Genomic DNA, 21,463 nt, shown 5'->3' on the forward strand with positions numbered 1-21,463 from the left:
TAATGCAATAGGTAAGGAAACCTTGGAGGCTTCACGCAGATGCCGCTCTAGAGAATATCCCAAGCCGCCAGCCTTGTCTACCTACCCATCGCATCTCAGACCCTCTGTCTCCTGCCACATCTCATTTCTTCTTCATGGCCTGGTAGCCACTCAGCCAGGCTGACCTTGATTCCCAGAGAACTTTGGTCCTGAAAGGCAAACAAACTCCTGGCTTGGGATGGCTGAGCAGAAAGGAAGATCAGTGGATGTGGAACCTGGATGGGAAGCTGATTAAGGGACAGAGATCTTGAACTTCTTGGGCTCTTAGAATTGGGCTTTGGGAGCCTCAGGAAAGACTTGGAATTCTAAGCGGCCCTGTCCTTAAGCCCCAGGCCCTGATCTGCAGGAAACAGGGTTCTCTGGGCTGAAAAGTGGCTCGAAGCCCCCCCAGGTGTCAGTCACGTCACCTCTCAGCCTCAGTTCCCATCCCCTCTAGAGAAGGGATGATTGTGCCTACTACACGGGCTGATTGTGAAGATTAAATAAGACTGCGTATGTGGAAAGCCTTAGGGGACCGCCAAGCAGACTGAAAGGGTTCCCGCGTGGCCTTGGTGCCTCCTTCACGTGGCCCGGTCCCTGGAATCTGAGTCATGCTCATCAATACCTGGCCTATAGGAAACAGGAACTCTCTGAGCTGAAAAGTGGCTCAGAGCCACTCCGGGTCATCTGTTCTGGATGCAGCCCGCTGCGTGGCGAAGGAGGCCGCGTGGAAAGATGGAGTCAGACAGACCCAGGCACAAGTTTTGGCTCTGCCACTTGCCGCGTGGCCTCGGGCAAGGTACATCACCTCTCCGCGTTCAGCTTTGAAATGGGGAGCACAGTGTCCGCCTCTCGGTGTTCGGTGGTGCGGGACGAGCGAGCGAGCGTACACCTCTTCGGACCTCGCATGCAGCACCTGGCACACGGGGCGGCAGGTATAAAAGGCCAAGGAGGTGGGAATGGAAACTCCCCGGGCTTTGGAATCTGACAGGCGTGAGTGTGCATCTCTGCTCAGTCACCTCCTGGCTGTGTGGCCTCGGGCGAGTCACTCCACCTCTCTAACCTGGAGTTTTTCTATAAAACTGAGATAAAGCCCCTCTTCTTGGGGTTCCTATGAGGATTAAATGAGATGTGTGTGTGTGGTCCTTAGCTCTGTCCTGTACTTCTGGGCACCTCCCTTCTCAACTGTGGACACTTTAACGCTGGACTCTGAAGTGAGGTTTCACAATCCTACCTGGCAGACCTCTTGAATTCCAGATCTACTTGTCCTTGATCCTGATGAACCTCTGGCCCTCTGGGCTGTCCAACTTCATACACACAGGCCATACCTGCAGTCTGCTGCTTCTCAGAGCTGCAGCTAAAAGCCTAGACATTTCCCTGTGGCAGAAGCAGGAGATGGTGGCTCAGGACTGAACAGGCATGGCCAAAGTTCTCAGCAGATAACCTGCCCAGGGCCAACCACCATGGTAACCAGAGCTGTCTGCTTGGCTGACATGGCTGAAGGGGGAAATGGATTGACTGCTTGTATCATTTGGCCCTAAAATGGATTTGCTGGGGGACAAGGAGATCTGGAGGAGGCCAGCTTGGCTCTGGTCTCACTCAGAGGGGTCCCAGGGCCAGGCAGGCCCTGCACAGTGCTGAATCACCTGGAGGCGGCCCCTGTCCCCAGGGAAGGGCTGCCGCAGACCTGTTTTCACTGGCCAGGTCCTTTCCATCAGCCCAGCAGGGATTAGCAGAGGCTGCTAAGTGGCCTCCAGCTTTCCCCTGTGCTCCAGAGAAGGCGGGAGGGAAGGGGTGAAGGGGGAGCAGCACCAGCGGTGAGCGCATGGGGTGATTGTCATGGTTACGCTCTGACAAAACAAATGGCTCTGCTTCCTGCAGGCCACCTAAACAGCCATCGCAATGTGGGCATCGATCAAGCCGGCTGCCAGGGCAGTGGGCGCTGGGCTCGGGCACTGGAGCCCGGCTCCAGGTGCCCCCTCCAACAGCTCTGGCTTCAGGGAGGCAGCCGCTGGGGTTCTGAACAGAGGGAGTGTTCGCCCCGACACGTGTTGCTTCTGGGGCAAGGTAAGGGGAGGGCTGGTCTGGCTCGAGTGAAGATGAGGGGCTGGCCGCGGGGCTGTCCTGAGTGTGTGTGTGTGAGGGTGTGTGCGTGGGGAATCTGGGTGCCCCTGTGCGTCCGTCCGTGGGGCGGGGGGACATCGGGGTGCGTACACTGTGTGCTCGCACGGATGGAGAGCTGGAGCAGCACAAGATGGGCTCAGGATATTCCAGCATCAGAAGTGAGAGATAACACGGCCACATGTTGCTGCTCGAATTCTCTCTCTCTCTCTCTCTCTCTCTCCCTCTCTCTCTTCCTCTCTCTTTCTTCCTCTCTCTTCCTCTCTCTCTTTCTGTGTGTGATTCTCTGCATCTCCTCGGGTCTCTCTCTGTCTCTGCCTCCCTCCTCCTCCTCTCTCAATCCACCCCCCATCCCGGCCACCTGTTTCCACGTCTCCCGGTCCCGCATGCCTCCTGTCTGCCCTCCAGAGCCCCTGGGCAGTCAGGAGCTCCGTGGGCAGTCCACCCTTGGCTGACTGGCTCGTGCCTGCTGCCCTCCGGGTGCCTGGCGTGTGACCGCCCCAAAGCCACCAGCGGAGCGCGCAGCCTTCTCAGAGCCCCGCGTTCCCCAGCCCCTGCCAGGTAAGTGGGGCTCCAGGAAGGAAAAGGGGTCCTCGGCGGGGGCGGGGGCGGGGCGGGGGTGACAGGCGCAGGAGGACGTGGTACCTGTGTGCAACAGCGGCGTCTGCTAACACGTCAAACCCGCGCTGGAAGTCCCGTCATAACAGCTCCTGCGGCAGCCCCAACAGTCCCCTCGCTCGGTCCCTCTGCTCCCTCCGCAGCGGTTCGCCCCTCGCCCTCCCCGCCCCCAAGCGCAGCTGCTGACGGAGGCTGGGGGGCAGGAGGAGGAGGGCAGACCCTCGCCCTCCTCTCCTCCGCTCTAAGAGCTACAGGCAACTTCCTATCTCTGTTCTTACTCCCCTTCCTTCCTTTTTTTTTTTTTTTTGAAGAAGACTTAAGAGGAGTCAGAGTACTTTTCGCCTCCTTCTCTACTGGCATAGGAGTCTGTGCCCTGGGTTCCACTGTCTGAACCCAGCCAGGCAGCAGCTGGGCAGAGGCTCAAAGGGCACTCACCGGATGAACCCCAGCCCTCCTGCTCAGGTGTGGAGGGCAGAGGGCACAGAGACTGCCTTCGGTTAGCTGGAGTGGGGCGGGGGTGTGAGCACCCATGGCGTTTGGGGGGATGGGTGCTTGAGAAGTGTACAGGGCATGTGCGTGAAGGGGGCGTGTCCCTTTAGGGTAGCGATTTGTATGAACTGAGCTACACGAGTGGGTGGGAGGCTGTGTAAATGTGCTTATATTGGGGGTTTATCTGAGGGACAATGCCCTGTGTCTGCTTGTGTACAGAGATTTAAGAGTGTGGGACACGCATGTGTATGTGCACACACATGTACAGGCAATCGCGGGTTGAACTTGAACCGGAGTTTACTGGGCGGGATCCTCGAGGCCTGACGTGGTAGCTGCATACAGTCCCCTCGTCACTCAGCCGTGGTTAGCATCGCTCTCGGGGGGTAGTGCTTGGGCTGTTCACCACCCAGGAGAAGATTCAGTGCCCAAGGTGTGGTAGACACTGTGTGCCGATGGCTGGCCCGCAGACCCCACTGCCTTTCTCACATGAGACAGGACAAGGCTCCCGGGCTGTGGGTGGCTGAGGTCCTGAGCATCCTCCCCAGCCAAGGCAACTTGGGGTCTGTGGAAGACCAGCCTCAAACATGAGCCAGACGAAGCCTTTAGAAGGGATTCCAGCCCTTGGCTATTTTTTTGCTGCCTGGTAGAATGCGCTGCTAGCGACGTTGTCCTGGGCTCGGGGAGAAGAGCAACATTTCCGTCCCTCCTGGTCTCCCTCACTGTGCTCGGCTCTGAGTGGGGACCTGGAGTAGCTGCTGGCCTCTCCCCACCACACATGTGATGCCGAGTGCCGTTCTGGGGGTGGCCGGCTCCGCAGGGAAAGGGCGGCCTGGGGAAACAGGGACAGTGGAAGAGGCATGAAGGGGCCCAGGCCAGCTGCTCCTTCAGGAACCTAGCCTTGGGCTCCTGCTCAGGTTCAAGTTATCCAGTCTCCTGGCTCCCCTAGCACCTCTTGGCTGATCCCCTCCTACTTACTACATAACCGGGGCAACCAATGGCCAAGCTGGCTTAGCCTTCTTGTGGTCTCACGGGCATCCCCATTCCAGCCAGACTGGGAAGAGGGCGTGGGCCATGCCAGGGCCCACCATAAACCAGAAGTCAACAGACTTCCCTGGGGGCATTGGGAACAGCCCGGTGGGATCCGTGCACGAAGTACAGCTCCAGATCACCAGGGGCACAAATGCTTTTATCCCATTAGCCTCCTTTAAGAGGATGTGCGGGTTGGCATCGGGGATGTTTAGTGTGGGCTTAAGAAGGCTTCCTGGAGGAAGTGATATTATAGTGGGGACTTAGAAGAAGCAATGGAAGGATGTGGTTATGTAGATGGACAACGCGAAAGAGGAATGTCTATATGCGGCTGGAGATATAACTGTAGGCAGGGTTGGAGGGGCAGGAGGTCTTGGTCGGCTGGTATCAACTCAGTCAGTTTTAATGAACAGACGAGCTAGGGTGGGAAGAGGAAAAGGAATGACAACCATTCGGTCTCAGGGAACCCACTTTATGCCAGGCTCTGTGCTGGGCACTGGGTCTCTGTCCTCGAGGAGCCTGTAGTCTCAAGTGAGGAGACCAACACTGGCCAATTACCCGAGATTATATAAACTAGCATCCATGAGAAGAGCTCTTGGGTTTGGGTTCTCTTGAAGGTGGCAAAAAGGAGAATGCCCAGGAGGTCTTCATGAGCACGAGACAGCGGTCGAGGTGACCTTTGTGAGTCATCTGCTCATACCCTGGAGCAGGGCAGCGGTCAACCACTTGGGGAGCAAGCAGAGGGCAGAGGAGAAGGCCTGAGATTGGTCCTTGAGGAATTTTTGCCTTCGATGGCTGGTCAGTCACTTGCCTCACTTTAGTCCTGGCCCCGAGGGATGAGTCTACAAAAGAAATAGAGAGCGGGGAGCTGGAGGCAGGGGACCAGTGCTTTGTGTCCTCCCCATCTTGCGATATATCCTTATCAGGTACCTTACCCATGGTATTTTATTTAATTCCCATTTTATAGATGATGCAACTGAGCCTTGGAGAGCTCAAAGAGCTAGGCATAAGGTCACACAGCTAATGGCAGAGCCATTTCATGAGAAATGAAATGAGAGATGCTGGCAGGTTTGTCAGACGATGCCTAAGTCTGTGCTAGGTCCTGGGTGCCCTGGTAGAAACCTGAGTGAGAAGGGCTTTGGTGCCATTCTCTAGAAGAAATGTTAGGACAGCTCCATAGAGGGTGATTATTATGGCAGGATAGGGCTGAGTGAGGCTGCATCCTAGGGAGCTCAGAGGAGGGAGCAATCACACCCAGATAAAGGAACCAGGAAAGGCTTCATGGAGGAGGTAGGACTTGAAAGAACCCCAAGAATAAGTAGGTTTAGAAACAGCGATGGGACAACAGTGCTCTGGGTTGAGGGAAGAACATAGCAAGAGCATGATGTTGGGGCTTATAGGGAATCTAGGGAGGAGCAAATATTCTGACTTGTCGGGAACATAGGGTAAGAGTGGAGGAGTAATATGGGATCGGGCTGCAGAGGGAGGTTGGGGTGATGATCAGGGAGGCTGGATCAACAGGAAGGAGTTGGGCTTCTGTTAAGGCTATTGACACTCCTGGAGCTGAGAAGCCCTGTGATCAGATCAGGACCTCAGGAAGACAAATCAACAAAATCCGAGGAGCTGAAATTTCCTCCTTGAATCTTCACTAGGATCTGGAAGGACCCCGATCCCTAGTTTGAAAACCCTTTGCTAGATGATGTGCTGTGAATGTTTCTGAGACAAGGGTTGCAGGTGGCCTTAGCACAAGGCTCTTCTCCCTCTTCCTAGATTGTTTCTTTGAGGCGTGCCACTCTGGAGACAGTGAAGGACAGAGGGTCAGGATGGGCAGCTGGAGTGGATGCTCCCAGCACAGCCTAGAATGGGGCCATGAATGAGAGTGGGTGGAGGGCAGGGGACGGTTCTACCTGCTTTTATGGATTCCCACTTCTTTGTTCAGATCCCATGCAGGGGTCTGAGTAATTGCTATCTGAGACCCCACAGATGTGAGGTAGTAGGTTTTTTTAAAAAGTCACCATAATAGAAGAACATGAATGAACTCACCACTTAAAGGTAGTTCCTGCATGAACATCTCTCCTTGTCTAATGCCAGCATCGATCCCTGTCCATCACGTAATATCTATGCCCATCAGTTTCCCTATGGTTGTTGGCAGGGTCAGCAGCTGACCATGTAATGCCGAAGGATTGAGTGGTGAAACTGAAATCTTGTGAAAGTTGTGGGATTTAATGAAGCCACTCAAAGGGGACATTGGAAGACTCTTCTAATCCCCCACAACGTCATAGGCAAATGAGAATCTGGCAGAGGTGGGCCAGTTAACAATAGAAAAAGAGAAAATTAGCAACTGAGTTCATGATAGGAAACTTTAATCACTATGCTGCGATACTAAAATATGAAATGAAAATGTGTCATGTCATGCCAGCATATAATTTTGTTCAAAAAAATTATCCTCCCAAACCCAATCAATACTTGATTTGTTCCTGGTTCATTAAAAATTTTAGCACATGGTTGTAATTATAATCTCATTTCGGTTTGATATAAGATTCTATTTTTATATTTTTAGTATCATTTTTCAAAATAAAATCCCAGTTGAAACCTTTTTCACTCACAATTTCCTATGAAATTTTGGTCCCCGTGGATTCACTTGGAGTGGACTTTTTCTGGTCCAGTTATTGGGGGGGTATGGAGAGCTCATGTGATCAATTTAATATTTGTAGAGTTAATGAATGAATGAATGAATGAATGAATGTGGGGCCACTTCTGGAACAAGGCACTTTTGCTTTTTAAGTCTCTTGCTTTTGTATTGCCTGCCTCACCTTAGGTCATTCATTCATTTATTCAATATTCAATGAGCACCTGCTGATTGGCGGGCACTGCTCTATGTGCCGGGGATGTAATTATCAATGAAATACACAAAAATCTCTGCCTTCCTGGAACTCATATTCTAGTGGACCCATTGACCAATCTCCCCTCCCCCTACCTCTTACCTTCTTCCCAATATTATGGCTCTGTCCCCCGTCATCTTTGCTCAGAGACCCAAACATTCACAGTTCTACTAACCAAGTTAGATTAGGTGATGCCGCCGTAAGAAAACGGCAGTGTTTTCATTCTTGCTCATGCCGCACCTCCGAAGGGGTCACACATGTTGTCACATAACATAGGTACTCCCAGGTTCGGGGTAACAGAAGCTCCTCGTGGACACACGCCTCCACGATCACTGTGGCAGGGAAGGAGACATGGCCAATTACACACTCGCTTCTACAGCTTCCACTCAGTTCATTGGCCCAAGCAAGACACGCGGTCCCACTTTCAGGGGGGTCAGGAAAGTACAGCCTGGCAAGTGCCCAGAGGAGGAGGAACGAAAACGTCAGCCCAAGGACATGGCGATCATGGTCAGGCTTCTTCAAGAAAAGGGTGTCATAGCCTTTGTGAAGATGCCAACAGAAAACAGCGGGGGAGGAGTGGGGGAGAAGAAAGGTTATCTTGGGTTGACTCTCTTGGAGCATCTTATCACCCAACCCTGGCCACTGGCACTCAGCTCTCTCTGATCAAGAGATCTGAATGCCTCATGGCCAACAATCAGCTTGTGCTACTCGCAAGCCTGAACAGCAAGCAAAGCAGCAGGTTAGTTTTAATAGCGTCTGAGTCAGCTTGGGCTGCTATTAACAAAAGCCACCACAGACCGGTGGCTTAAACAACAATTTACTTCTCACAGTTCTGGAGACTGGAAGTCTGAGAGCAGGGTGCCAGCATGGTTGGGTTCTTGGCAAGGGCTGTCTTCCTGGTTTATCGACAGCTGGGCACCTTCTTGCTGTGTCCTCGGATGGTAGAGAAAGAGAGAGCTCTGGTTTCTTCCTCTTCTATAATCCCATCTGGAGGGCTCCACCTTGATGACTTCATCTAAATCTAATCACCTCCCAAAGGCCCCACCTCCAAATAGCATCAGGGTTCAGGCTCCTGCCTTTGGGAGCGGGTGTGGAGGACACAAATATTCAGTCCATAGCACGGGGAAAGCGCTGCCATAGGAGCTCCAGTTCTCTTGTGTTATGTCCCCTCTGAGCCTCAATCCTCTGATCCTGAAAATGGGGATAATGACCTTTATTTTGCCCTACGCGTAAAGCTCCAATTAATTCATGGATGTGAAAGCACTTTCATTATAAATCCCTTCGTATGAGGCATGGATGCTTATTACTATTGCTTTTCTGGCCTGGTGGTGGATTTGAGAGGGCAAGTCAGCCAGGGACTAGAACCCCCCTTGCTACTTTTAATTTCATCGTTTTCAGTTCTTCGAAACCTTGAAGCCTTTTCTAAGACATTCCCTTTCTAAGAGTCCTCACGAGCCTATTGGGAGGTCTGGCCTTGACCAGCTCCTTTCCTCATCCCCTCCTCCCCTACTCACCAAAGCTGTCCCCTCCCCTTTGGGTCAGCCCCGTTTTGTTCCCATAGCTTTAGCTTGGCCCCCAACTATCTCGGCTGAGTCACGCATACCTGACTGGAGTCGCTCCGTGAGAAGCACTAAGCTTAGCACTTGGCACACATCGCTTCATTTCTTTATGACGATGCTAAGAGGTTGGAATGTTATTGCGCCCTTTGTACAGATTAGAAAACTGAGGTTCCAAGAGGTGTGAAGTGAGTGAGTTGCCCAGGTCACTCGGAGGTCCAGCTCAGAGCCTGGCTTCAGACCTAATTCTGTTGGGACTTGAGATCCTGGGCTCTTGCTCCTCAGGCTGGCTGACCAGGTGACTCCTGCTCACCTGCCCCTGGTTGGTTTAGTCTCTGTTGCCAACAACCCCATGGGATAACTTGTACCCTTCGAGGGAAGGCATTTCTTTCATCTCTCTGCATTTTGCTGCGCCGTCATGGTAAACGCAGAGGGACTGGAATGACATTGCCCCGGTTCGAGTCCTAGACTCATTACTTACTAGCTTTGTGATTTTGGGCAAGTTTCAAACCTCGCTTATGTTCACCCAGATCATCTGTAAAGAAAAAAAAAAATTGCGCTTGTTGAGTCATGAGGAATCAGAGTGATAATCCACGTAAACTGCTTAGTACAGTGCCTGCCTCAGTGACAGTCTGTCGTAAGTGTCAGGAACCTCTAAATCCCATCTCCTTAAACCTAACTAGCTGTGGAGAACTCTGTGTCCTAGATGTGGTTACTCCAGCTGTCACCATTTCCCATTAACTTTCAGCTGGCTCCTCACCAGCCGGAGTCCTACCAAGAAAAGGGACGCTACGACCCCCTTCTGAGGTTCTCCTGCAGTCAGTTGCCCCATGAGATCCATTTGGAGGCTTGTCCATGTGTCCACTGTGGTCCATTTGCCTCTTAGTTCAGATGATTTCCCAATGGGAGTAGCCTCGAGTGTGCTGGCTCTGTAGGAGGAGAACAAGGGTGCTGATCCATCATCTCTGCTCAACGCATGGGGACAGGTGCTGCCCCTCTCCCCACTCACATCCCGCCCCCCACTACTGGAAGGAGCCTCAGAAGGGCAGGAGCCAGGGGAGTATGGAATCTGAGGGTTTTGTCCCAGTCCATGCCGAGGATTCACAGCCTCCGAGTAAGAGCAAGCAGGTGCGCTAACGGCCTCAGCAACGGGACCTGGCCAGCAGGCAGCAGAGGGACACGGTTGACAGCATAGGATCTGGATTCAGAGTCTTGGATTCAGACTCTGACTCAACCATGGACTCGCTGTGTGACCCGGAGATTTGCTTAACCTCTCCGGGCCTTGTTTCTTCTGCTGCAAAGCGAAGACGATCTGCTTTAAAGAATCTCTGTGAGGATTAAATGAGCTAATCCCTAGGACACTCCAAAAATACTCAGCGCCACCCCTGAGAGTCAGATGTGCGGCCCCCTTCAAACTGGGACCTTAAAATACACGTGTCCAGTTCCCTTAGAACAGCTGGGAACGCTCGATTCCTGGACCGTCAGTTTGGGAGAGGGGTACAGGACCCTCCATGTATGTTGTTAGATACAGGCACCAAGACTCAAGTGGGGTTAGGAGGTGACTCTCTTCAGGTCATTTGTTTATTTATTCTGCAAATAAGTACTGAGGGAATAACAAGGCCTGTGGTTAAGAGGTCAACTTCTAAAGCCAGAGTTCAGATCCCGGCTCCACCACTCACAAGGTATCAGGTTAGGCAAGAGATGTAACCACTCTGGGCCTCAGCTTCCTCATCTGCAAAACACGGATGATAGACCCACTTTGTAGGATTACCCTGAGGGCTACCCGAGCTAATTCATGAAAAGCATGTCGAATAGTTGCTCGATATTTGTTAGCTGCTGTTATTTTCAAGAACTGCTTTAGCCACTATTCTGTGTCCCGGGGAACCTAAGGAGGAACAGGACACTCAGTCCCCACCGCAGGGCTTACGCCCTCGGGGGTGTTGGGCACAGACAGACAGTGAACCAGCGTCCCACCAGTGTGCTGTGTGCCGGGCCCGAGGGGTGGGCGCTGGGGCTGCGTGTGACAGCAGGGGCCCCGTCTGGGGCCCACATGGTGTGAGTGGCAGAGCTGGCTCTCTAGCCTGGAGGCCTTGACTCCCTGTCCAGTGCCCTCAGCCCACAGAGCCTCTCTGTGCCATCTGAGGGGACAGCACGTGTGGGGGAGCAGACTTGCATCTTGTCACAAACTGCCCTGGGACCTCAGAGGGCAGCTAAAGCAATGAATATATTCTTTGGCCAACACCTAAGCTGGGTGCCCCAGGCAAAGAGGGTCTCTGGGGTGGATGGATGGCAAGTCTGGGGACTGTGGGTGGCCATGGACACCACGGCCAATAGCCAAAAACACAGGCGCCCAGATACAGTCTTAAGTCAGTGGAAGGGTAAGCCCAGGAAGAAATCCCAAAAAGGGGAGGAAATGAAAGCGGTCACCAGAATTTATCAAGGAGGGGCACCGAGTAAGCACTTCTCACACTCACGACCCTCATGATAACCCTGGGAGCTAAACGACCGTCGTACATGCCCGTTATGCAAAGGGCGAAACTGAGTTTCTAAGTTTCCAATGAGAAAGTGTTGGATGTGGAGAAAAGACAGGTTCCAGGAGCAGGAGTGAGCTACCTGGTCCATCATTTCACCCCTGAGAGACGTCGGGGAGGCCATGGTACAAAGCTCTCTTTTCAATTCCCTAGGAGACCCCAAGGCACGAGAGCAGGTCTGGAAGGGATATGGCTGCAGGGTGGATTCTCAAATAGCTCTCCCTTTGCACCATCATCCCGTGAGCTCCTCGGCAGATAGGAACAAGGCCTAAGCCACATAGAATCCATTACGGGGCCGCAGAGATGTTGGCAGCTCGGCCGGGGGAGCTCGCCTCATAAATGTGCCTCTGGAAAGATGGGCGTAAACTGAATTGGCATAAATGGAGCCCAATTTTCCCAGCAATGTGCGAGCTCGTTTCTGAGGGACCCTCAGGGGACAGAGACTCCGGTCCTGGAACCTCATTCAGCCCCCCGGGAAACCCACATTCGTCCACCTGCCGGACAGCAAAGTCGACGTGTATTTAAGCCACCTTCGCCTTAGCATCCATCACACAACAAAGACTCTTTTCAGAATCCCTAGGGACAGCCCTTGTTCATCGGGAGTTTTCAAAATTGGATGTGCTTCTTTTTCCTCCTGCAGCAGGTCCAGACGCAGCCTCTTAGCCGGAAGCCTCAGAAGCCGTGGGCTGCTTGGGCCTCCGCCACCAGCAGGGCTGACTGTCCAGGACGTCCCCGCTGGCCGGTCTCCAGTTCTCTTGAGCCATATGGGCACAGGAAGCACTGAGAGGCCTGGACATGTTCTGTCCTAATCATTCCCCCAACTCCCCACCCAAAAGGAGTCCTGCAGGCTTTGGGCTGAAATAGAAGGATTTCCCTGGCTACTAGATTCTTTAACTGAACCCAGGGCCAAGGCTTATTCCCATCCCTGACACATTCCATCCTATTCATTTATTCATTCACCCGTTCATACATTCATTCAACGAACAGAGCACATGTCATTCATCCATTCAAGTCATCATTGAACAGCAGCTGTGGACCAGACGCTGGGGAGAGAGAGACAGAGTTCTGGTCTCGAGTTCTAGGAGCTGACGGCCCCCCTGTTAGGTGGGTGGGGAACAGGACTGACACTGTCCTCACAGCAGGGTCCTTGTCCATCTTGTTCCCCTCCGTGGCCCAGGCCTAGCGTCGCTTCTGGCACATAGTAGATGCTCCATACACATCTGTCGAATGGGCACGCAACCCACGGATAATGAGTTGCTGGCATGAGAGGAGGCGACTGTGCTAGTGGGAAGGCAATCATATTTAGCACAGGATCCCAAGAAGGCTTCATGGCCTTGAGCTTGACCTTGAAGGATAGATTAGATCTCCTCCAGGGAAGGGGTTTTGCGGTGGAGGTGGCATTCCTGGCGGAGCCAGCAGCATCAGAAGAGCTATGGAAGCAGGAAGAGTCAGGCTGGTCTGGAGGAAGAGCAAGTGGCCTTGATGGGATGGAGCATCGCGTAAATGAAGTATGCGTAGGGGGTGTCGGGAGCATGGATTTGTTACCCACGCCAACTGAGTATGGGCCCCAGAGAGGGCGGTTTAGAGGAAGGGGACCAGAATGTAAGGACCCCAGAATTCTAGAAGCTTAGAACAATCAGACCAGATCCAAAGATTCCCATCACCTCTGCCTCCACTTTCATGGGAGTGTCAGTGCAGGTCTGTGAGTGGATGGTCCTTGGGGGATCAGCTCCGAGTGGGGACATGGCAGCATGGACTTTCTAGCAGGGTCGGCAACAGAGAAAAGGATGAGGACCCGCAGCCTGAGGTAAGCGGGCAGAGCAGCAAGGCCAGGATTGCTTGGCCAGTTCACAGTCTGCATCCGGCCCAGATCTGGCTGAGCCCACTCAGTCCTGCTGACTCTGTGGATACAGTCTGGGTGGGGGTGGGAAGGATCTGGCCAGGGTGAGCGTGGGAGGCCTCCAGAGTGGCTTTTCAAGTGGAGGAAGGAGGTCTGCCATACTGTCTCTGGGAAAACAATAAACTAGGGATGAAAGGGGACAGGGAAGATTTCACCCCCAAGGGCAGAATCAGAGGAGTCACTGATATGGGCACTTTGGTAGAGACTCAAAGATCTTACCAGCTCTGCTGGCTCGGCAGCCTGCACAGTGGCCACTCACCCCAGGGAGAGGCCTTGGTAGCGGGAGCCTAAGGAAGAAAGCAGAGAGACCCGCCCCCCAGCCCCATCAGGACCTGCCTGGTTCCTGCCCACTCACTTGACAGGCATTCTCTCCTTTCTCCTCTCCATTTCCTAAGAGATGGGCACCATCATGGTCCCATTTTACAAATGCAGAAGCTAAGGCACAAATAGGTCAAGTAACTTAATCAAAGTCACAGAATATGTAAGTGACAGAGCGCAGCTGAGTAATTGATCCAAAGCCACCAGAAAGTGGCCACCCAGGGATTCTCAGCCCAGGCACCCAGTAACTCTAGATACCCTCTTTTTCTAGTTTCCTTCTTTTTCTCTTTCTGAAAAGCAAGTATTTCCTGTCAAGGGTGTGTGAGTCCCCTGTCCTTGACCTTAGGAGACCTGATACAGGTGCTCTCCACCCCCATCATGATGACCGGGCCCTGGCATTGTCTTCTCCCTGCTCCCTTCCTTATGCCTCCTTTATCACATCTAAATCAAGTCATACCACACCTGCTGCTGGTCCAGTCTCTGCTCTCAGCTTAGACCACTGCACCCCAGCTGTTCCTGAGCCCATACTGGGGCCCAGACCACAGGCCTTCCTGAGGCATCTTCTGGAGCCGGGGAGTGGGCAGGGGATGCCTGAGCTCTCGGTGCACTTGTGACCATAGCAGCGGCTTGAGAGGCATGAGAGCCAGGGTGAGCCCAGTGTCCCTGAGGCCCAACAGCCCCAGTTCGCCAAGTCCCTGGTCTTCCCTCCACTCGCCTTCCCTCCTCGGCTCCATCCTTCTCTCCATCACGTTCTCCTGTGTTCAACATGGACTGAGAAGCACGTGAGGAAGGGAAATGACAGGCTTTGGAGGAAGGCTGATTCCTATCCTGTCCAGCCTAACCACTCCCCAGCTGTGTAATACTCGGTTCCAGACTAATCCTCTGCACCTCCATTTCCCCGCCTATAAAATGAGGATGTGTATGAGCATTAGCAATGATTGCAAAACAATCGGAATGTTGGTAGGTGCCCTCATTAAGAGTTCCTCCTCTGAGCTGAGCCGTGTGCAGGAAGCTGGGATGCAGGCCAAGGAGATTCACCTGCTGTTCTTACCGAGCTCACACGCCATTACAGATGGGCAGCTACAGTGCTTTGTGATCTGATGCGACAGACAAGTGCTCAAAGGCTGTGGAAGCCCAGGGGAGGGCAAGTCTAGTGCACTGGGGTGTCAAGGAAGGCTTCATGGAGGAGGTGACAATGGAGTTGGGCTTTGAATGGTACATAGGACTTTGTACTGCAGAGAAGGAAGCAATGATCATTCCAAAAATAAGTCTCAAGAGTGAAAAATCACGTGATCTGTTCAGGGCATAATGAGAAGGTCAATGCGTTTGGAGCAGTGAACATGCAGGACATGGCAGGAGGTGACACAGGACAGAGATGGGGACCCAATGGGGAAGCCCCTGGAATTCCATGGTAGGAGTTTAACCTGCCCTGTCAGACAAAGGCAATGGGGAGCCATTTAGCTCAGAGAAAGGGAGGTGTGTGGGGGGCAGGGGGCGGGGGCGGGTGATGGTGATGTATGTGAGGTGATGGCGGGGACCAGAATGGAAGCAGCCTGGAGGTTGAAAGGACCCAGCTGGAGACGATCTAGGGGAGAGCAATGAAGCAGCAGCAGTGGGGATGGACAGGCGAGGAGGATTTCAGGAGAGCATTTGGGCAGAGGTAGTTAAGGCTTAGAGAGAAGCGTAATACAGGAAGCAGCATAGCCTCATGGTTAAGTTCAAGGCCCTTCTGCTTGGGTTCAACTCTCCGCCCCATCGCCTACCGGCTGTGCGCGCTTAAACCCGTTACCTCACCTCCCCGAGCTTTGGCGTTTTCATCTATAAAACAGAGATAGTATGAGTATTTACCTCTGCGTGGTGTTGCCAAACTGTATACACTAAGCACTTGGAATGATGTTTCATCTATTCGACAAATATTTATGGAGCAACTACTGCATACCTTTGGAGTTATTTCAATGAGTAGTGGATTCAGTTGTGATCAAATTAAAACTAAATCCATGCCCTCATTGAAGATTACACTCTAGAGAGTTGAAGAGGCACTTTTAATAAGATCAATAAGCAGAATATACAGTATGTCATATGGTGATAAGTGCTAATGAGAAAACAAATAAGAAAATACAGGTCGGAAGTGGTGAGAGGTTGCAATTTTAAGAGCAATCTAGGTACCCGAGTGAGTGGTTTTGGAGATGGAGTGATCATGGACAGTGTCTCAAGTTCAGGGCATGAGAGTGGAAATGGGAGGCTGAACTGGAAGAGAAGTGAGACCTACAAAGATGCCAGGGTCAGGGGATAAAAGCCCAGGGAGCTGGAGCCACCGTTCCCGTGGATGCTAGAGTCACCCAGAGTGATAGCAGGGCTTGGGAAGCAAAGGAAGCCCTGAGCCAGGTGCCAAGGGTTTGATAAATGGAGGTTGTGACTGGTATCTTGGAGATGGTAAGCAACAAAAGTGGGAGGGGAGGTAGCCAAAAGGCATCATCCTCTGCTCCCCATCCCCAAGGAGAAGGGTTTTATAGGAGGATAGAAGAGAAATGGTCTTAGAGCAGCAACGGAGGCTAAAAAGGGCACCGATCCCACCTCCTCACTCTGAGGGCTGATGAGTAGTAAGCAGCCCCTCCTGGAAAGGAAGCAGGTCCTCAGACAAAGACACAGAAGGAGTCTCAGGAGAGGCACAGGATACAGGAAACCTGTTGGCTACTCAGTGGTGATTGCAGAAAGTACAGTGGGAGGTTTAAAGAGGTGTTGATGGCCAGGGGCTGGCTCGGGGCTACAGAGCATCCTCTATGGACTGATGGTTTATTAGAAGTTAGACAGGGCCCATATGCTGGTGGGGAGGATGTATTTGGGGTCCTGAATGATTAACCCTTAGATAAGAGACTAATGAATTTAGCTTTAACTTCCTGGTGGCCAGAGGACTTCTCTCCTTCAGCTGTACCAATGGGAAACCCAGAAACCTTCAGCTTTGCATTGTGATTATATATTGATTCATTCATTCAACAAATATTTATTCACCACCTACTAACAGTACATGGACTATTCAGGATACCTGGGATATATCTGTGAGAAAAAACAGGCCTCAAGTCCTTGTCTTAGTTGAGGGGAGGCAGATGATAGCAATAAGCACAATCAATATTTTATATATAGTATTTTAGTGATATGTGCTATGGAAAATATAAAAACAGAGCAGGATGAAGGATTGGAAGTAAACATGGGGGGATGGGTTGCAAGTCTATTTATTTATTTTTTAGGCGAGGCAACCCTTGGTTGACCTCACAGATTGCAAGGACCTTGTCAGTTTACAATCCCTTATTTTTTATTTTTTACATCTATAGCACCTGGTCTTCCTAGGTGGTCTCCCATCCAAGTACTAACCAGGCCTGATGCTGCTTAGCTTCCGAGATCAGACAGGATCAGGCTTGTGGGTTGCAAGTTTAAACGCAGTATTGAGGGTAGGCCTTCCTCCACTCTGCAGTCTCCTCTGCCACTAGATCGTAAGTTCCTTAAGGATAGAACTGTGTCTTATCTTTGTATCCCCAGGATCTATATTTAGGACCTGAAATACACTGGACGAATTGATGAAAATATGCATTAATTAGGTGCCAAAGAATTTCAAGTTTACTCTTCCCAAGGACCGATGTTGTTATAGGGTCAGTTCTTAGTGAGTCTGCCTTGTACCGTCAGCATCCCTCCTCCACACCCCACTCCTGGGTAAGGGGCTGCTCCAGGGAGCCTGGGGTGGGGACCAGAGGCAGGGTGGGAAGACCGGGTTGGATAAGACGCCTTTGGCAACACTCTACGCCAAGATGGACCGAAGCTTAAGTCCAAGTTCACCACATGTCTGGGTGCTGGTTGCCTGATCTGCATTCCCCAACCAACGTTCTGGCCAGGTGTGAACCAGGATAGAGGGAGGAGGAGGGAGGGAGTGTGGGTAGCAGGAGACGTGGCTCAGCAAATGAACTCCGCCATCTTGTCCTTACCCCTGGGAGCAGCCAAGCTTTGCTGGGACCACCGGGACAGAGAACTCCTAAGAGAAGGCAGCTGGGGACCCAGCAGCTCCATCCTGGTTCCTTATCTGCCTCCTCCTGTCAGTCAGCCTGCAGGAGATAAGACAGGCCTGAGAGCTGTCTGTCTGGGCAGAGCTACAAAGGAAAACATAATTAAAAAGACACTATTGGCTTAGAGAGGGCGAGAGCACTAAGGATCCTAGCTGGGGACTCAGGAGGGGAAGAGTTGCCTTCTTTGAGAAAAGACAGGGTAATCAGCACTCATTGAACAGCCTTGCGAATAAATGACGACAGGCTACCAGCTCCAAGTTCATACACCCCAAGAGAGGAAAATAGGGAGACATCCTGACCTCGATGACCTCAAATTCATATTCCACATCCTCTGATTGACTTTGCTTCCCATTCCCACCCCACCCCTCAAAGGCAGTGATTACCTGGGGGTGGGGAGAGCGGGTCTCAGGAACCCAACAGAGAATTGATACATCACCCTGAGAAGTGCCATGAAGTCTTTCACATTGGAATGTGGACAGTGAAAGAGACAGAGTAAAGGCAGTGAGAATTCAGTTTACGTATCATTCTTCGGAACCTGTGAGTTATAGTTTAAAAGACTTTGTGAACCCATTTCCTTTGATAGGGACATACGGTGAGAAAGGGGAATAGTACTTAGCCTAAAAAGGCAAGAATATGCAGAGTGAAAGGCCTGCTGGCAGTTCCCAGCCTTTAATCCATAGGTTCCCCCATGGTTTTAGCCATAGGGAATGATTGTTGGTCCTAATTCCCCTTTACAGGTGTGGGGAATGGGCTGTTAGCAGTCCCAGCAGAAATCTTCCTTTGTTCTGAGGGTGTCCTCCTGGCCTGGCTGCAGGGCTCATCAGCACATTGTAGTCTCTGATTGTGGCCTGATTAATATTTTAATTCTCTTGCCTCCTTCCTAGTAACGCTGACATTCCTGTATCGACTATAGTAGGTAGATTCACTGAAATTGGAGAAGGGACTTGATGAGCTATTCCAGACACCTCCTTTTGCAGAAGCATCTACAATTTAGAGATTATGGGACTGACAACAGAATGGGTGGGGTCAGAGCTGAGTCTCTGGCCTCCCACCCAGAATTGGAGTTAGGGGAGCATTGTTTGGGGGCGGGGGAGGGGGGCGGGGAATTCCAGGCTAGATGCGAGCCTGCTTGGGCTCCAGCCCTGAGAGTCGCCAACTCGCCGAGTGGATCTGGGCAGGTCACATGTCTTCCAGCCTTGGTTTCTCTCCACTTTAAAATGGGGAAAAAATGGAGTTACTCCTCTTCTTAGGGGTGATTGAACATTATCACGGGTCACTTACTGGGAGGAGATTGGGGAAAACGAAGAGAATAACACTGACCTGGGGGGTCTGAAGTGGGAGAACGGGGTGGAGGAGGAATGAGGGGCCCCTTCCTGACCTTCTCGTCTCTTGCAGACTCTGAAGGCTGAGGAGCCAGCGGGATGCCTGGTCTGCTGAACCAGGTCACAGGGGCAGCCCTGCCCCTCACCACGTCTGATGTCACCTCCTTCGTCAGTGGTTATGCCCTGGGACTCACCGCCTCCCTCACCTATGGCAACCTGGAGGCCCAGCCCTTCCAAGGTGAGGACTCCTGGCGGGGCTTCCCCATGGCCACCCCTCCTCCTCCAAGTGGAATCTCCACCCCGTCGTGGACTAGCTGATTGATATTGGGCAAGTTGTGTCACCTGTCTGAGTCTCAGTTTCCTCATCTGTAAATAGGGGTACTATTTCTGGCCTGCAGGCTTCGAAGCGGAATGCACATCGGTTAGGATTTGAGCCCATGTTTGGGCTCAGCTCCAGCTCACTGTCCTAGCGCCATTTAAGCTCACAAGGCACACCCACCTGTGCCCAATGTCCAGTCCTCCACTTTCTCTAGGGAACCTCATAGTAAGAGAGGCCTCAAGACTCAGAGGAAGCCAGGAGTAGCTCTTGTCCCTGTGACCTTAGGGAAGCCGCTGTCCTGCTCCAAGTCAGGATGCTCCTCTGCCTGTCTGGACGCCAGGGTTTGTGGAAGGAACAGATGAGGTAATGCGTGAGGAAGGACAGTGTAGAATAAAATAGTCTGCAAATATAAATCATCCACAGGGGGCATTCAGGACTGTGGATGGATGTTTGCCTGTAAGGATCCTTTGTAAATCAAACTCCTCTCTACTTAAGGGAGCTACCGGAAGGCCAGCCAGGAGGTTGCTGCGTAAAAGCTGGTTGTGGTTAGGGCTCCTTGTCATCCACAGTGATGGGGGCCTCCTAACCCCCAAGCTTCACGTCTTGGGGCCCCACCCTCCAGCCCAACCTGAGGTTCTGAAACCATTTCAGTTTCAAAACAGAACCTTTAGGGAAACTTTCTTCCCCTTCAAAATCTCCTGGGCAGAGCAAATGAACCTGATCTTCAGTTTAAAAAAACCTAGAGAGGGTGGCTTAATATGGGACCCACTGGGGCCCCAGGAGATTAAATTGCTGAACGTCTTTGGGACAGTCCTTTGGCTTTCTATGTGTTTTGCCCATATTTTATAGAAGAGGAAACTGAGGCTCAGAGGGACGGGTTTGTGGAGGGCTCACCATGGGCTCAGCGTTGTGCTGTCCCAGTGTTAATGGACAGATGAAGTGAGGGTCAGCCTTGCTCCTCCAAGTGTGGTCCCCAAACCATGGGCATCACTCGGAGGCTGGTTAGAAATGCAGATCTCAGGCCCTTCCTGAGAACTACATCAGAATCTGCATTTTAACAAGACCCCCTCCCACCCACCTCCATTCCCGGTGATTTATGTGCTCTGAAAATTTGAGAAGAACTGAAGTATGAAAATTCGGGGCACACGCTGTGACACATAGCTTAATAAGTGGTAGCTATTTTCATGATGATCCTGAGTTTAACTCAATTATCCCCATTTTACAGATGGGGCTGTGAGGATTAGAGAAGCTAAATGTCTTATCTGAGGTCACCAGGCTAGGAAAGGTCGCAGGGCCCAGACGAGTCTACTGATTTGCTACAGGTGGCACCAGTAGCCAATTCGCCACACAGGTGTGTTTTATTAGGCCCACACAGCAGGTCACATAAAAATCCAGATTCCCACTCTCCCTTGAAAAGTCGGAAGCCCTGGCCACATGGCCTCACGGGCCTGCAGAGTAAGAACTGGCTGCGACAGGGGAACGGCGGTCCCTTCTCCTGTTGCCCCGCCGCCCATACAATGCCTGCAGCCACACTTACCCTGCCTGGCCCCAGAGCCATGAAGCTCCGGCCTGAGTCCTCTCTGGGATCCCCTGAGTGGCAGTGAGCACCATCCTTCCATCTGACAGATCAAAGCTTTTGGTTCCGTCCCCGGGGTGGGTCACACAGGGTGGGGCTGGGGCACCCCATGATGCTGGGCCCTGCCCCACAGGCCTCTTCGTGTACCCGCTGGATGAGTACACCACGGTGATCGGCTTTGAGGCAGTCATTGCTGACCGGGTAGTGACAGTACAGATCAAGGACAAAGCCAAGATGGAGAGCGGCCACATCAAAGCCACCCGCATTCGAGCCACCACTGTCACAGGTAAGGAAGCCAGAAAGGCTGTGTCAGGGCCTGGGTCTGGCTGGAGTCTCAGGCAGGCTGAAAGGGCAGTGACGGGACGGGGTAGAGCGAGCACTGAACTAGGAGTCGGGAATCCGCTATGACCCCAGGCCAGTGATCAAACCTCTCTGAACCTCACTTACTGTCTGTAAAACAGAGGTAATCCTTCCTGTTCTCATCTCAAAAGCATAGTGAGGATCAAAGGAGACCAAAAAAAAAAAAAAAAGAGAGAGAGAGAGGATTTTAAGGTCTTTCTATAGAACAGAATAGCTGGTCGTTTAAGCTCAGAGGTTATGGAACGAGTCGCACCAGGGTTTGACTCCCTATCCTGGTGTTTGCAAGTGGTGTGAGCTTAGATAAGGAATTAAACTTCACCCATAAAATAGGACTCATAATTATACACACGCAAAGCTCAACGGCAAGCATGCGTG

General features: G+C 52.1%; 1 protein-coding gene across 1 annotated transcript in view; it reads left to right on the forward strand.

Annotated features, from left to right (window-relative positions):
- The first annotated feature begins 1,912 nt into the window (after window positions 1-1,912).
- VWA5B1 (von Willebrand factor A domain containing 5B1) overlaps window positions 1,913-21,463 on the forward strand; it is a 55,066-nt gene continuing 35,515 nt past the window's right edge. Inside the window, exons 1-3 of the mRNA XM_016137533.2 lie at window positions 1,913-2,085; window positions 18,907-19,071; window positions 20,862-21,014. Of these exons, the coding sequence (XP_015993019.2) occupies window positions 18,933-19,071; window positions 20,862-21,014 (292 nt within the window). The 5' untranslated portion in view covers window positions 1,913-2,085; window positions 18,907-18,932. The remainder of the gene's footprint in view (window positions 2,086-18,906; window positions 19,072-20,861; window positions 21,015-21,463) is intronic.

Source organism: Rousettus aegyptiacus, unplaced genomic scaffold (assembly GCF_014176215.1).
Source record: "Rousettus aegyptiacus isolate mRouAeg1 unplaced genomic scaffold, mRouAeg1.p scaffold_m13_p_1, whole genome shotgun sequence".
Classification (NCBI taxonomy): domain Eukaryota; kingdom Metazoa; phylum Chordata; class Mammalia; order Chiroptera; family Pteropodidae; genus Rousettus; species Rousettus aegyptiacus.